This window comes from Ambystoma mexicanum, chromosome 4p (assembly GCF_040938575.1).
Source record: "Ambystoma mexicanum isolate Mex_15411 chromosome 4p, UKY_AmexF1_1, whole genome shotgun sequence".
In the NCBI taxonomy this organism is placed as follows: Eukaryota; Metazoa; Chordata; class Amphibia; order Caudata; family Ambystomatidae; genus Ambystoma; species Ambystoma mexicanum.
Window position 1 is genome coordinate 72,506,597 of NC_090927.1, and position 13,585 is coordinate 72,520,181.

The following is a 13,585-nucleotide window of genomic DNA, read 5'->3' on the forward strand; positions in this document are numbered from 1 at the left end:
AAAGAATAAAAAAAAATTAAAATATTTCCAATTCATCATTACATTCTACAACCATTTGTCTATTATCTAGACTATTCTTTCTATGCTTTGTCTTTACTAAGGTATTCAACCTCGGATTTAATTCATTTTCTTATTCTCAACCCTTAGTAATTTCAGCATATCTGATATTCTAACATTTTGCCTTCTAGTTTTTCTAAGAAAGATATTAGAGCAAAAGTTAGTTTCAGTTCAGCTCGCTCTGCAAGAACAAGCCACCACTCTTCGCCATTAAGAGAGGGTCTTTTTGATATTTCCGATCCCAGATGAAGAGTCCTTTCATCCCGCAATTCTTTGCAGTATAACACTACGGGCCTCATTACGAGTTGCCCGGTAAAACCGGGTTCATTACCGGCATGCCGCAATGAGCGTTTCCGTGCACGTATGAACCCGCTAATAGCGGGTCATTACGAGTGCACGAGCATGCGCGTTCCCCCATGCCGGTAGTGGCAATACCGCCATGCCGGTAAAGGGCCTCCAAGCCCCCTATACCGGCATCGCGGGACCCGCCCATTGCGCTACCGCCTCACACTAACCCGTAAATACCGGCACGGTAATACCGGCATGTAATTACCGTGTTCGCAAAAAACGGACCCGGAAATTACGTCATCGCGCAGGAACGGGAAATGGGCCGGCGGCCATCTTTAAAAACACAATCCATTGCCATCCTCCATTACTACCACTACACCCGTGTTGTTGAGTGCCAAAACACAACCAGGATGTCAAAGGCCACTGGAAAAAGCTCACAAAGGAAGAGGAAGCAGCGCTTTTCAGATGCTGAATTGACAATGCTAGTGGACACCCTACAACAGCATGCTGACATAATTCGAAGCACGGACCTGAAGCATGCGGGCCAAACGCGTAAAAAACAGGTGTGGCAGGAGGTTGCGCAGAGGGTAACAGCAGTGGGGAGCACCCCAAGGAGTGTCCGGCATTGCAGAAAGCGCTGGGACAACCTCCGCCTCCGTGTCCGGAAGATCCTTGCGGAGAACCGGAGGGCCGCAATGGCGACAGGCGGTGGCACACACTCCCCTGTTAAGCTCACCACATGGGAGGAGATTGCAAGTGGATTCATCGACCCAGAATCCATAGAGGGGATCGGAGAGCAGGAGTTCGGGGCAGCTACCACAACAGAGGAAGGTGAGTGAACCATCACATCCACCAATAACAAAACATGATGTGACACAAGTGAGGTGGGAGTCCGATTAGGCAAGGAAATTCCTTTATCCAAGGCAACATCAACTCACCAACAGAATACTGATTGCCACCCCCTGCACCACATGCTTGCTGCGTGAAATATGTAAACCCAACAGAGGTGCAACATGACCCATCCATGCCCATGCCCCCCCCACACCTAGACAATCCATTGCCACCAACCATGCAATCATTGCCAACATGTCCCCTCAGTACACCAAATGCCACACAACAGAAATGAAATCATGCCTGAATGTATCAAGATATTACACTGCAACAAATCACAGCTGCCATTTGGCAATCTCACTGATGACCTGCATCTCTGCTATCCCCCAGGCACCGATGAGGAAGGTGGAACCCAGGACAGGGGGGCAAGCACATCCAGTGCACGCAAGGGGACCAGGGCCACCGCAACCCCCTCCTCCAAAAAATTCCCTGCGACCACTCCCAGTGTGCCACACAAGGCATCATCTCTGCAGGGTGCACCTGCTGCGATAGTGCCAGCTGTACCACCGGCCACCAGGTGGTCGAATAGGCCGAAGAATCTTTGGGATTGGCCAGCCCAACATCCATTGGCACCCCCTGCCCCCCTGTGGAGACAGAGAGCCTGGATGACCCATGTCTCCATGACTCCGACCTAGGAGATTCGGACATCGGCATTTTCGCGGACGACAGTGCCCAGGACGAGGGCCCCATGCAGGTGCCTGCCACCACCCAGCCTTCCACCACCCAGCCTTCCACCAACCTGCCTTCCACCACCCTGCCTTCCACCACCCTGCCTGCCACCACCCAGCCTTCCACCACCCTGCCTTCCACCACCCTGCCTTCCACCACCCCACCAGCCACCGGTACACCTGCGACAGAAACCCCCTTTGAGGTCCGTCTGTCAAGGGTGGACGCCCGCCAAGACGAGATGCTGCAGATTATGCGGCAACAGGTCGTTTCCGGTAATGAGGCCATGAAGGCCATAGCCACGGCCATTGCTGCAAATACAGCTGCCGTGGAGGTGTCCACGTCTGCATTCAGGCAGTGCATGGGGTCACTGACCGAGGCCCTATGGGCCAACATCAGGCAAGTGCAGCAGCCACACTAGGGGTCTGCAAGGGGATTGACAATTGACACATCCACCACGTCAACACCTTCCACCTCTATTCAATCTAGCCCTGTGCGCTTAATGCGCAGGAGCGCACGGCACATGGACATGGAACCCCCAGACCCAAAAGTCGCCAAAAAGTAACTTTCTGAAAAATGGAAAAAATGTGAGGAGTAACATTGGTGAAGGCAACACTGTTTGTTGCGCACATGGGGACATTTGGGATTTGTGGGGTGGGTGAGGGAGTTTGTTGGGGGATTGTGGGAGGGGGGAGTGGGCACAGTTTTGCACTTTCATATAATACACAAGTTTTCTGGAGAACAATCCCTGGCTGGACATTGTTATTTTTGGTGTGCATCCATTTAATGTGTTACGGTGTTCAGTGTCCAAATTACAACATTCCCTTTGTGCATGTTCACATTAGCCCAGTGTCTGACTGACAGAAGTCATTCATGGTCCCTGTGTCTTAAAAGTATTCGTCAATTAGTGCTTGGCGTACAGCATGGCCGTCCCGTGCATCACGTACTGGCAGGGGGGCTCCTTCGCCTCCGTCTCCATTCCCTTCATCCTCACCCGGGCCATGCATGTCAATGTCAGGTGGCAGTGGTACATTCCTTTGGACGCACATGTTGTGCAGCATGACACAGGCCATGGTGAGCTTTGCCACCTTCTCAGGCCTATACAGGAGTGCCCCACCAGACCTGCTTAGGCAGCAGAACCGCGCCTTCAACAGGCCAAAGGTCTGCTCAATCACAACACGGGTTCGAGTGTGCACACGATTGTACTCCTCTTCATGGCTGTTCTGCGGGTTCCGCACAGGGGTAAGTAGCCACGGCCTCAACGGATATCCTCCATCACCTGCAAGCAGATACAAATAGGCGTGTGTCACTCTGAACTGACACCTTCAGGGAGCACGGTCATGGCAGCAGCTATTAGGTGTGAGTATGCACATGTCCCTGTACGTGTACCAAATAGTCACCTATATGGAATGTATACTGTAAAGAGGTGTGGAAAACTGGATGGGGTTGAATAGATGATGCAGGGTGTAAGCATGCATGCTGAGGCAGATGTGCTGTGGCAGTGCGACAATGTTTAGCCTCCAATTCATGCAGTATACTCTTTGCTATGCATGGTCACACTGACCGCATTGGCACAGTTGCCATCCTATTCAGTCATGCATTGCTTGCCATCACCACGGTGCCCTGGTTGTGCCTCTTACTTGTTGTCATCCATTTGCATCATTTGTGATATGTGGCCCAGTGATGTGTCATTTTCAGTTTGGCTGTGGCAGGTGAGGAGTGTTTAGCTCTGCATTCATTCTCCACTCACTGGCTATTGCCACCCAGGTGTACTATCCCCCCTGTGGGGGGGGGTTGTGGTGTGTGGGTGTGCTCCTTTTGTACTGGCCCACTCTGCATTGCCTACACCTGTGGGGGGGTTGTGGTGTGTGGGTGTTCTCAGTTCATACTGGCGCAGCCTCCTTTGACTCCACCTGTGGGGATTGTGTGCACCTGTGGCAGCTGCCTTGTATCTTGGTTGCTGTTTGCGGGTGGTCCGCGATGCCTGTTTTTCCGGCATCATGCAGCCCGTTCTTACCGTGTTCGTGATGCCGATATTTGCATGTTTGCGTGGGTTGTGATTGCCCCCTATTATCAGCATGCCGATATTTACTACCTGAAGAGGCGCGTGTAGGCGCCTATGCCGCTATTATATGTGCCGTTCATACCGGGTTTGCGGGTCAGAATGCTACGGAACGTTAAATGATGCCGGTATCTACATACCGGCATCATTTTTCCCTTACCGGCATGACTCGTAATGAGGCCCTAGGTGTTTTAGTGTTTCTTTCTCTGTTTTACAGAATCTACAATATTCTTCTGGATCTTTTTCTTTCTTTCTTATGTTCATTATTGCTTTTGTTTGAAACAAATTCATCTTAAACTTCAAGAACGTGTGCCTTTTTTTGTTACATGGAAACTTTTACAGGTAATTTGGGAGAGTGTTCATTGCACGCGCCTCTGGTGCAATTTGGTCCATACATCTATGCATAACTCTTTGATCTTGGTTTTCACACCAATCCTGAAGCCATAGCTTCTTTTTTACAGCATTCGGGTTTTGGATTAGTGTGTCCGGATGTACCTGCAGTTGTTTCAGAAGAGTAGCACACGTAAGTTTCCAACTGCTTCATTTTGAGGCATTAAAATGTTTTGAATTGCTACGTAGGATTTGATATTGTGGAAGATCGTCGGCTCCCAAGACTTTCCTGTAAATAGAAAGCATGTTCTATATAACTTTTGCATTGATTGAAATCAGACCAAGTTCAAATCTAATACAAGCGTTTGGGGTCCCTCTGGGCAGTACTAATACTTTGCTCCAGAATGTATTTTCGCACCACGGCCATATCTGAGCCGGGCATCCCAGCATTGCTTCAGCGCCAAAACTTAGAGCTGGAATGGCCTTTGCCATGTAAAATTGGACTACAGGTTTTATCGAAAACTTCCCATATTTCTTGTTTAGGGTATATCCTTGAGCTGTCAGGAGTTTACATTTTCGTCGTATTTTCTCCACCATGTTATCGTAATCTGCCTGGAGTGGTTGCTGAGAAATGGTTAGTTCCCAGCAACCAGGTACAAACATAATGAGGTAGGCCCCCTACCCTAAAAAGATAAGGGTTGTGGTGAGGGGGCTGGGTGATTTCAGTGCCAGTACAGGGAGTGCAGTGCTGGCAGGAGGGGGGAGCCATTTGCCCCACCCTAAGTATGTAAGGAGAGGTACAGGGTGCTCAGGCAGGGTCTGTTAGGTGCGGCGAAGAGGAGAGGGCCGCTGGCAGCAGGGTGTTAACATGGCGCTCATATGGTGAGGGGGAACCCCGCTCTAAGAACCATGTTTCCAGTGCAGCAACCCTGGATGAATGGTGATGCCTCCCTAACATGGGCAATTTAGGGGAATTCTAATCCTACTGCTTGTATGGCCAGGAAATTGCCCACCTCACTACCCCAGGATATACTATTGCTTAATGCCAGACGGTGGGGTCACTCATGGAAGAACACAGGCCTTGTATGCTGTACCTGTGGTAAAAGAAACAGACACATCTGCACTGTGCATACCTGTAATGTGAGCATAAGCTCTGGGCTGGTATGCATAGATCACAGAACATCCCTTTAGTCATCCCAAAACAGAAACAAGAAACAATTTGTTTACACCTTACTTATTAAGGATCAAAAAAGAAACTGAATCGAAACTGGTGAATTAACGTTGACTCTATCATCATGATTTAAGTTTCTTCTGCTTAATAGACAGTACAGAAATCCTTCCTTGCGCTAAAAGAGTACTGTGCATCTTGTGATGGCCGGACGTTCCTAGGAAGAACCTTAATTATCCACGAGCTGTGTGCACCTGCAGCTATGCAAAATGTGGTCACCCCACCCCAATCATTACAGGATAGCATTGCCAGTTATTTTAGGTTATTGTGAAAAATATCTTTTCACAAATTCAGTCTAATGCCAAACATCCGGCTCAGACACTTATTGTAGACCCTACAGAGTGGAATTGATAATTCCTAGAATTTCAGCTACTCTACCCACCTCAGCTACTCTACCCACCTCAACTACTCTACCCACCTCAGCTATTCTACCCACCTCAGCTATTCTACCCACCTCAACTACTCTACCAACATCAGCTACTCTACCCGCCTCTACCCACCTCAGCTCCTCTACCCACCTCAACTACTCTACCCAACTCAACTACTCTACCCACACCCGTTCTTCTGATCTAAGCAAATGTTCTGGGTCTACAAAAGACCCCTGTCCTCCAGAAGTACTTGAAAGTGTCCTCGCTGACACCTTTTGCAATGTTATTAAAAATATAGTTAATAACGATCTGTGTTAAGGAATCCTGATGTCATCTCTGAAATATGCAACTGCAACCCCCTGCTCAAGAATTCATCAGCTGATCCATATAATGGTTCAATCTTCCACCCTATTTCTAATCTGCCCTGTGTGGCCAGCTTCAGTCCTCTGAGATTAGCAGTATTTTAGATCCTTTCCAATCAGCAATCTGGAGTTCAACACCAAAGGCACTGTTTATGATAACCGGGAACTCTTTTAAAGAAACCTGTATCACCAGTGTATGTATATTTATTGTATGCATTAACTTCTCTGCATGATACAACACATGTGCTGTGTGTTATTAACAACCTCCGAGAAGCAGAAACCCTGTTAGTGGTCTATGAGGCAATAGACGCATACACTAAAAGCAGGTGTGTGTGTGTGTGCATGTGTGAATGCATTCCTGATTTAATGGCAACCCTTTGTTTGCCTAGGAAAGGACCTACCTATCTGCAATCTCTCCCTCATCCTCTTTACTCTTTGGGCTATTTCGTGGTGTCTTGTACTTTCAATAATAGGGCAGTTTGGCCAACCGAGTTGGAAGGGTTGTGCCATTGAAGCGGCTGTAGTTATGTTAAATGTTAATGTTAATGTTAAAGGTCATTTGTACCGCGCACTATCACCACCGGAGTGGTCCCCTGGCGCTCTGGCGGCTCTGAAAGAGGGAGGGAGGGGTGGGTTAGTGGGTGGAGGCTGGAAAAGTGCAAGATTGCAGTGATGTGCTGTTGGCAGCCTCAGCCTGGTGGTTCCGTCGGCTGGGCCTGGGGTGTATGCGGCCGGTAGTCGTCGTGTGCTGATGTTATGTTGAAAGTGTGGCAACTAAGGCCAAATCCTTGCCAATATCCGGCTTTTCTCTCCATTCACCGGTTTCCCATTGAATGCAGAATTAAAGGAAAGTCTCGTTGCATGGGACATACAGCGCGTAACAAGTTTGTGCAACAGTTTTCAGAAATAAACCCCCACACAAACTTTAAAATCGGAATCTGCCCTTTTCATTGTCCCAAGAACAAAATGTATTTAATAAATATATGGCTGGCTGCAGCTTCTCTGCGTGCCGCACTGCACTGATGAATTCCTCTTCCAAGGCTGTAGCATTTTCAATTTAGCTCCAGGAGGCCACTTTGGTGGTTGAAGTACATTTAATAACCCATTAAGATGAAATAATATATAATCCACAGCAAACATGATTCAGATTTTTGACGTTTTTGCAAGTAACAATGGGCCTGATTCACAGAGCATTTTCCTATGGGGTTGCACCATTATAAAACACTTCCATGAATCAGGTCCACTGTTGGTCAATGATCAGATTAATTTTCATTAATCATCGTTACTCCTAGTCTTCTTCCTCGTCACAGCACTTATTTACAGGTATCAATCTCTTTGACAGGAACACATTTTGAGTGTAAATTCTGTCTGAATCCCTCTGGAGAGATAATCCCCAAGTATCCCATAATATTTTAGTTTCTTTTCATAGTCATTGTCCCTCCATACCATGCCGGCTGGGTGATGTAGGTAGTAAGCACTGTGCCGAGGAAGAGTAGTACTAGTAGTAATGATGATTACCAGGTAATATGTTAATTACCTCCATGTTCCACTTCTTCATCCCAGCATTTACTTTCGAGGCATGCAGAAGCTAGCAATGCACATAATGTTAAAGGTTTTATATTGCACACAGGTGCCACTTGCGTGGTCTCTTGGCGCTCTGGCAGTTCTGTGAAAATAAGAGGGCGGTAGTGGTAGGAGCAGGAAAAAAGAGCAATGGAGCTGTAATGTGCTGTTGGCAACTTCAGTTCGGATGTACTGTTCGCTAAGCTTGGGTGCAAGATTTGGGAGGCGGACGTCATGTGGTGTTGTACAAGGTGGTGGGTGCTATGTCTTGTTGCAGTGTTGTGAAGTGTTCGCTGTGTTGAAGAGTTTTGGATGTTTTATTGGAGTATGTGAGAAGTGTATGCAGAGGGTTGATTGCTAGTATTCACAATTCTGTCTAGATGTGACGCAGGCTAATCTTCACAATTCTGTCTGGATGTGACGCAAGCTAATATTCACAATTCTTTCTAAATGTGACGCAGGCTAATCTTCACAATTCTGTCTAGATGTGACGCAGGCTAATCTTCACAATTCTGTCCCTATGCGACACCTGCTAATCGTCACAATTTTGTCTAGATGTGATGCAAGCTAATCTTCACAGTTCTAACTGGATGTGACGCAACCTAATCTTCACAATTTTGTCTAGATGTGACATGCTGCTGCACCCACATATTCTAGTGAGTGCCAAGCGCAATCTAGTAGCAAATCAATCCTCAGATTGATTGTCCATGTTCAGTCAGTGGTGGTGCACAAAATGTCAGAAAAGATTCACTCACAAAAGACTTCTAATTCAGCATGAACGAACTCACACAGGCGAAAAGCTTTATCAGTGCAGTGAATGTCCGGAAAGCTTTCGTCATAAAACTACTTTAATTCAACATGTAAGAACCCACACAGGGGAAAAACCATATAAGTGCACAGAATGTCAGAAAAGCTTTAGCCAGAGAAGCAATCTAAATCTACACCAAAAATCCCACACAGTAGAAAAACCTTATCGGTGCACAGAATGTCAGAAATGTTTCAGTCAGGAAAGCTTTCTAAATTCACACCAAAAAGAACACACAGGAGAAAAACCCTATCAGTGTAGAGATTGTCAGAAAAGCTTCAGTCAGAAATGCAATCTAACTGTACATGAAAAGATTCACATAGTAGAAAAACCGTATAAGTACACAGAATATCCGAAAAGCTTCAATCAGAAATGCAACCTAACTCTACAAGAAAAAACTCATACTGAAGAAAAACCTGATCGGTACAGTGAATGTCAGAAAAGCTTTTGTCATCCAATAATTTTAATTCAACATGTACGAGTCCATGCAGGAGAAAAACCATATCAGTGTCCAGAAAATCAGAAATGCTACAGCCAGAAAAGAAATCTAACTGTACATGAAAAAACTCACACACGAGTAAAACCGTATCAGTGCACAGAATGTCAGAAAAGATTTGCTTACAAAAGCGGTCTAATTCAACATGAGAGATGTCACGCAGGTGAAAAACATTATCAATGCAGTGAATGTCAGAAAAGCTTCAGTCAAAAATGCAACCTAACTGTACATGAGAGAACCCACACAGGAGAAAAACCGTATCAGTGCACAGAATGTCAAAAACGCTTCAGTCATAAAGGCAATCTAACTCTACATGAAAAGACCCACACAGGAGAAAAACCTTATCGGTGCAATAAATGTCAGAAAAGCTTTAGTCATAAATGTACATTAATTCAACATGTAAGAACCCACACAGGTGAAAAACCATATCGGTGTACAGAATGTGATAAATGCTTTAGTCATAAAATTACTTTAATTCATCATATAAGAACTCACACAGGAGAAAAGCCATATCAGTGAACAGAATGTCAGAAATGCTTCAGTCAGAAAGGCAATCTTACTATACATGAAAAAACACACACAGGAGAAAAACCGTATCACTGCACAGAATGTCAGAAACACTTCACTCATAAAGGCAATCTAACTGTACATGAAAGAACCCACAAACCAGAAAAGCTGCTTCAGTGAAATTAATGCATGTAAAGATTCACAAAACAACTGGTCTAATTCGACATGAGTGAATGAACACGGGCAAAAAGCTTTATCAGAAAAGATGTGCTGAAAGGCTTCAGTTGGAAAGGCACTTTAATTGAATATGAGAATCCATTCAAGTGAAATAAAATATGATAGCAATGAATTTAAAAAAATATTTTGTTAATAAATGACATGAATGCAACATGTAACATCCCCACAGAAGATAAACAGTATTGCTGTACAGAATATCAGGAAAGCTTTACTCAGAAAAGCCATCTAGTTTTGGGAGCATTGATGACCACAAAAGCATAAGTGAAAAATGATATCAGTTGGCACGCGTCTCAAGTAATAGTGTATCAGGATTGTCTGAGGTGATATCTAAGAGGAAGACTATTTACTGGCACAAGAAAAGATGCAAGGTATTATAAGAATGCATCTGCAGATATGCATACAGGAAGCTGGTTCAGTAGAGTTGACGTTTAATTGTCATGCTTACATGGTGTAGCTGTTGGCTCTTTCATGTGATTTCATGTCATTATGCATTCATATAGTCTACATTAATTTTTGAGTTGTAGTGTTCCTCATTACTCCAGGTAGCTCTTGCACCAAGTGCCATTGCTTGAGCATTCTTGGAAATGTCTTTCCATACTTTTTGAATCCAATTATATAAGCTGTTCCATCAACTATAAGTTTATGGGAAAATAGTGTGTGTATGTTTATATTTCAGTGAGTATTAGTTTTTACACTACAGCCGTAATCTAATTTCAACTGAAGATTTCTCAATGGATTACAATGGTTTGAAATGTTTTACTAACAGTAAGATAACCACAATGTGGTGTGTTGACTGTTTCCTTTTATATTTTTTTAATGATTTACTTCATTAATAAATTTGTCCACATAGTCAATGAACAGAGTAATACACATGGTTTATATAGAAATTGATCGTTTTTTAAGAACTAGCTACTACATGTTTTATATAGGTGTTTTCCTTAAAATCATATATATGCCTATATAACCAGTAGAAAGTGAGATTTTATGTTAGACATTTAACTAAATCAGGTCGATATCGACACTTTATAATGTTAATTGAAAAACATACCCAATGTTTCAAATTGTATTTTCCTTTTGCAAGGAAAATACATTTGTAAAGAAATGTAGAGTATGTGTGTACACATTGTTTAATTTTTAGACATGTTAGCAGACATAATGAATGCTTTCATAAAATGGCTCATAAAAAGCTGTCCTTGTGGCATGATTCACAAAGTTGCTTTCCCAGCTATTAAACACTTTTTTGCTGGTGGGTTTATGGGGGGCAACGGGCGTACAACCATTTACGTATACTTCCATTCTTGGCTAGTTGAGAGAACAGGAAAGGAAGAATATAACTTTTAAATCTGCATTTGATAAGTGTGATGACCATAAGGCTGCTTCACCTCTTATAGAAATTGAATGTCAGTGCTTGCATAAAAATCCAACTGTGGAATACGTTGTGATGTTACAGAAACTGTTTCCATTCATAATGGACACAACAGGGATGCCTACTTGCCTCTGTGTTACTGGACATGCCCTCAGATCTACACTCTTCTTTCCTCCCCAACTAGGTAGCATCCCCATCCGGTGTCCCATGTTTGCTGATGACACTGATATTCAGCCAAACATTTACAGTGGCAAGTTAGCAGAAAGAAATGTTGATCATCGATGAAAGTGATGATTTTGTATGGATACAGAGTCAGACAAGTATTTATTTCTAACATGTTGAAAACAGATATTTGGCTTGATATTGTATGCCTTCACTTTCATGTTCACATCATGTTTCACTAACACTTGGCATGGCTAAGTGCCATATTTTCAGGCCTGGTTATAGAAGACAAGTTGGCACCTTTTACTGGAAGCCTATCAGAAGAACCTGACCATTTTATATGGGATTGGCATCTGGAGTAACTAATGACATTAAATTCCTCAATGACTTTGAGAGTTTTTGTTGGAAAGGTAATAGCTCTTCTTCGAGCACCCTGTTTGCATATCTCTGAAATTAATTGAGATTAAGGGCAGTTGCATTCACTTGTTTACTTGAAATAGTTGGTCCTATGTTGTTTTTTATTCCGTAAATGTACTCATTTAACACATATTTCTAAAACAGGTGCAATGTTAATAGGGTTAGTACAAGAGGTGATACTTTTTGTTTTTGTTTGGGGTAGGGAGAATTTCCGTTCCACTTACTCTTTGGCAAATTTGGGGACGGTGTAGAAAGATGAAGAAGGAGATGAGGATTTGCAATAGTGTCTAGCTTTGTCAGCTAAGTGTTTATTAGGTGAAGTTTATTTACAATGAAATTGAGATTTTACTATGTGTTTTTTTCAAAAGACTGGTGCGCAAATTCATGTGATGGCTGCATGTCTGCAAAAAGTAAACTAAATTAGTGTTTGTTACTTGATTTCACACAAGTAACTTGACAAAATGCTTGCACGTGAAATGAACTGGTGTTGCAACAAAATGACACTCCTTCCTTCTATTTCTAAGAAAGTGATTTTGCTGTTAATGTCTTATACCTGTACATAAATGTTCATACTAAATTCCGTCCTATTTGGTAACTTCCTAATTGTACTTTTATAATGCCTTCTTTAAAAAATGTGGTTTGCTTTACTAATTGTGTAGGTGAATATGTGACCGTTCTTTTCTTTTGATGTTAAAATGAACTGGGAATTCCATAATATTTAGTAACAAGGTTTAAAGATCGGTTTTTCATCATTTAAATGAAGGTCAGTTATTAAAACATACTTACGTGTTGTACAGATTTCAGATTTAAAATGAAACACAAATCACTACTATAAGTAGAATTTCATGCAATTTAATAAATAAAAATAAATTGCTCTGGCGGCTCTGAAAGAGGGAGGGAGGGGTGGGTTAGTGGGTGGAGGCTGGAAAAGTGCAAGATTGCAGTGATGTGCTGTTGGCAGCCTCAGCCTGGTGGTTCCGTCGGCTGGGCCTGGGGTGTATGCGGCCGGTAGTCGTCGTGTGCTGATGTTATGTTGAAAGTGTGGCAACTAAGGCCAAATCCTTGCCAATATCCGGCTTTTCTCTCCATTCACCGGTTTCCCATTGAATGCAGAATTAAAGGAAAGTCTCGTTGCATGGGACATACAGCGCGTAACAAGTTTGTGCAACAGTTTTCAGAAATAAACCCCCACACAAACTTTAAAATCGGAATCTGCCCTTTTCATTGTCCCAAGAACAAAATGTATTTAATAAATATATGGCTGGCTGCAGCTTCTCTGCGTGCCGCACTGCACTGATGAATTCCTCTTCCAAGGCTGTAGCATTTTCAATTTAGCTCCAGGAGGCCACTTTGGTGGTTGAAGTACATTTAATAACCCATTAAGATGAAATAATATATAATCCACAGCAAACATGATTCAGATTTTTGACGTTTTTGCAAGTAACAATGGGCCTGATTCACAGAGCATTTTCCTATGGGGTTGCACCATTATAAAACACTTCCATGAATCAGGTCCACTGTTGGTCAATGATCAGATTAATTTTCATTAATCATCGTTACTCCTAGTCTTCTTCCTCGTCACAGCACTTATTTACAGGTATCAATCTCTTTGACAGGAACACATTTTGAGTGTAAATTCTGTCTGAATCCCTCTGGAGAGATAATCCCCAAGTATCCCATAATATTTTAGTTTCTTTTCATAGTCATTGTCCCTCCATACCATGCCGGCTGGGTGATGTAGGTAGTAAGCACTGTGCCGAGGAAGAGTAGTACTAGTAGT

The 13,585-nt window shown here is 43.5% G+C and overlaps 2 protein-coding genes across 2 annotated transcripts in view; both read left to right on the forward strand.

Annotated features, from left to right (window-relative positions):
- LOC138453013 (zinc finger protein 84-like) overlaps positions 1-13,585 on the forward strand; it is a 189,306-nt gene that overhangs the window by 69,284 nt on the left and 106,437 nt on the right. The gene's annotated exons all lie outside the window — the stretch shown is intronic.
- Positions 8,523-10,781, forward strand: LOC138452768 (zinc finger protein 568-like). The gene has a single exon (XM_069605113.1). It carries the CDS (start codon positions 8,523-8,525, stop codon positions 9,633-9,635), a length of 1,113 nt encoding a protein of 370 aa, XP_069461214.1. The 3' UTR covers positions 9,636-10,781.

Bases quoted from the DNA above. Each gene is read 5' to 3' on its own strand.
- LOC138452768 (XM_069605113.1), top strand. From the start codon at position 8,523: ATGTTCAGTCAGTGGTGGTGCACAAAATGTCAGAAAAGATTCACTCAC.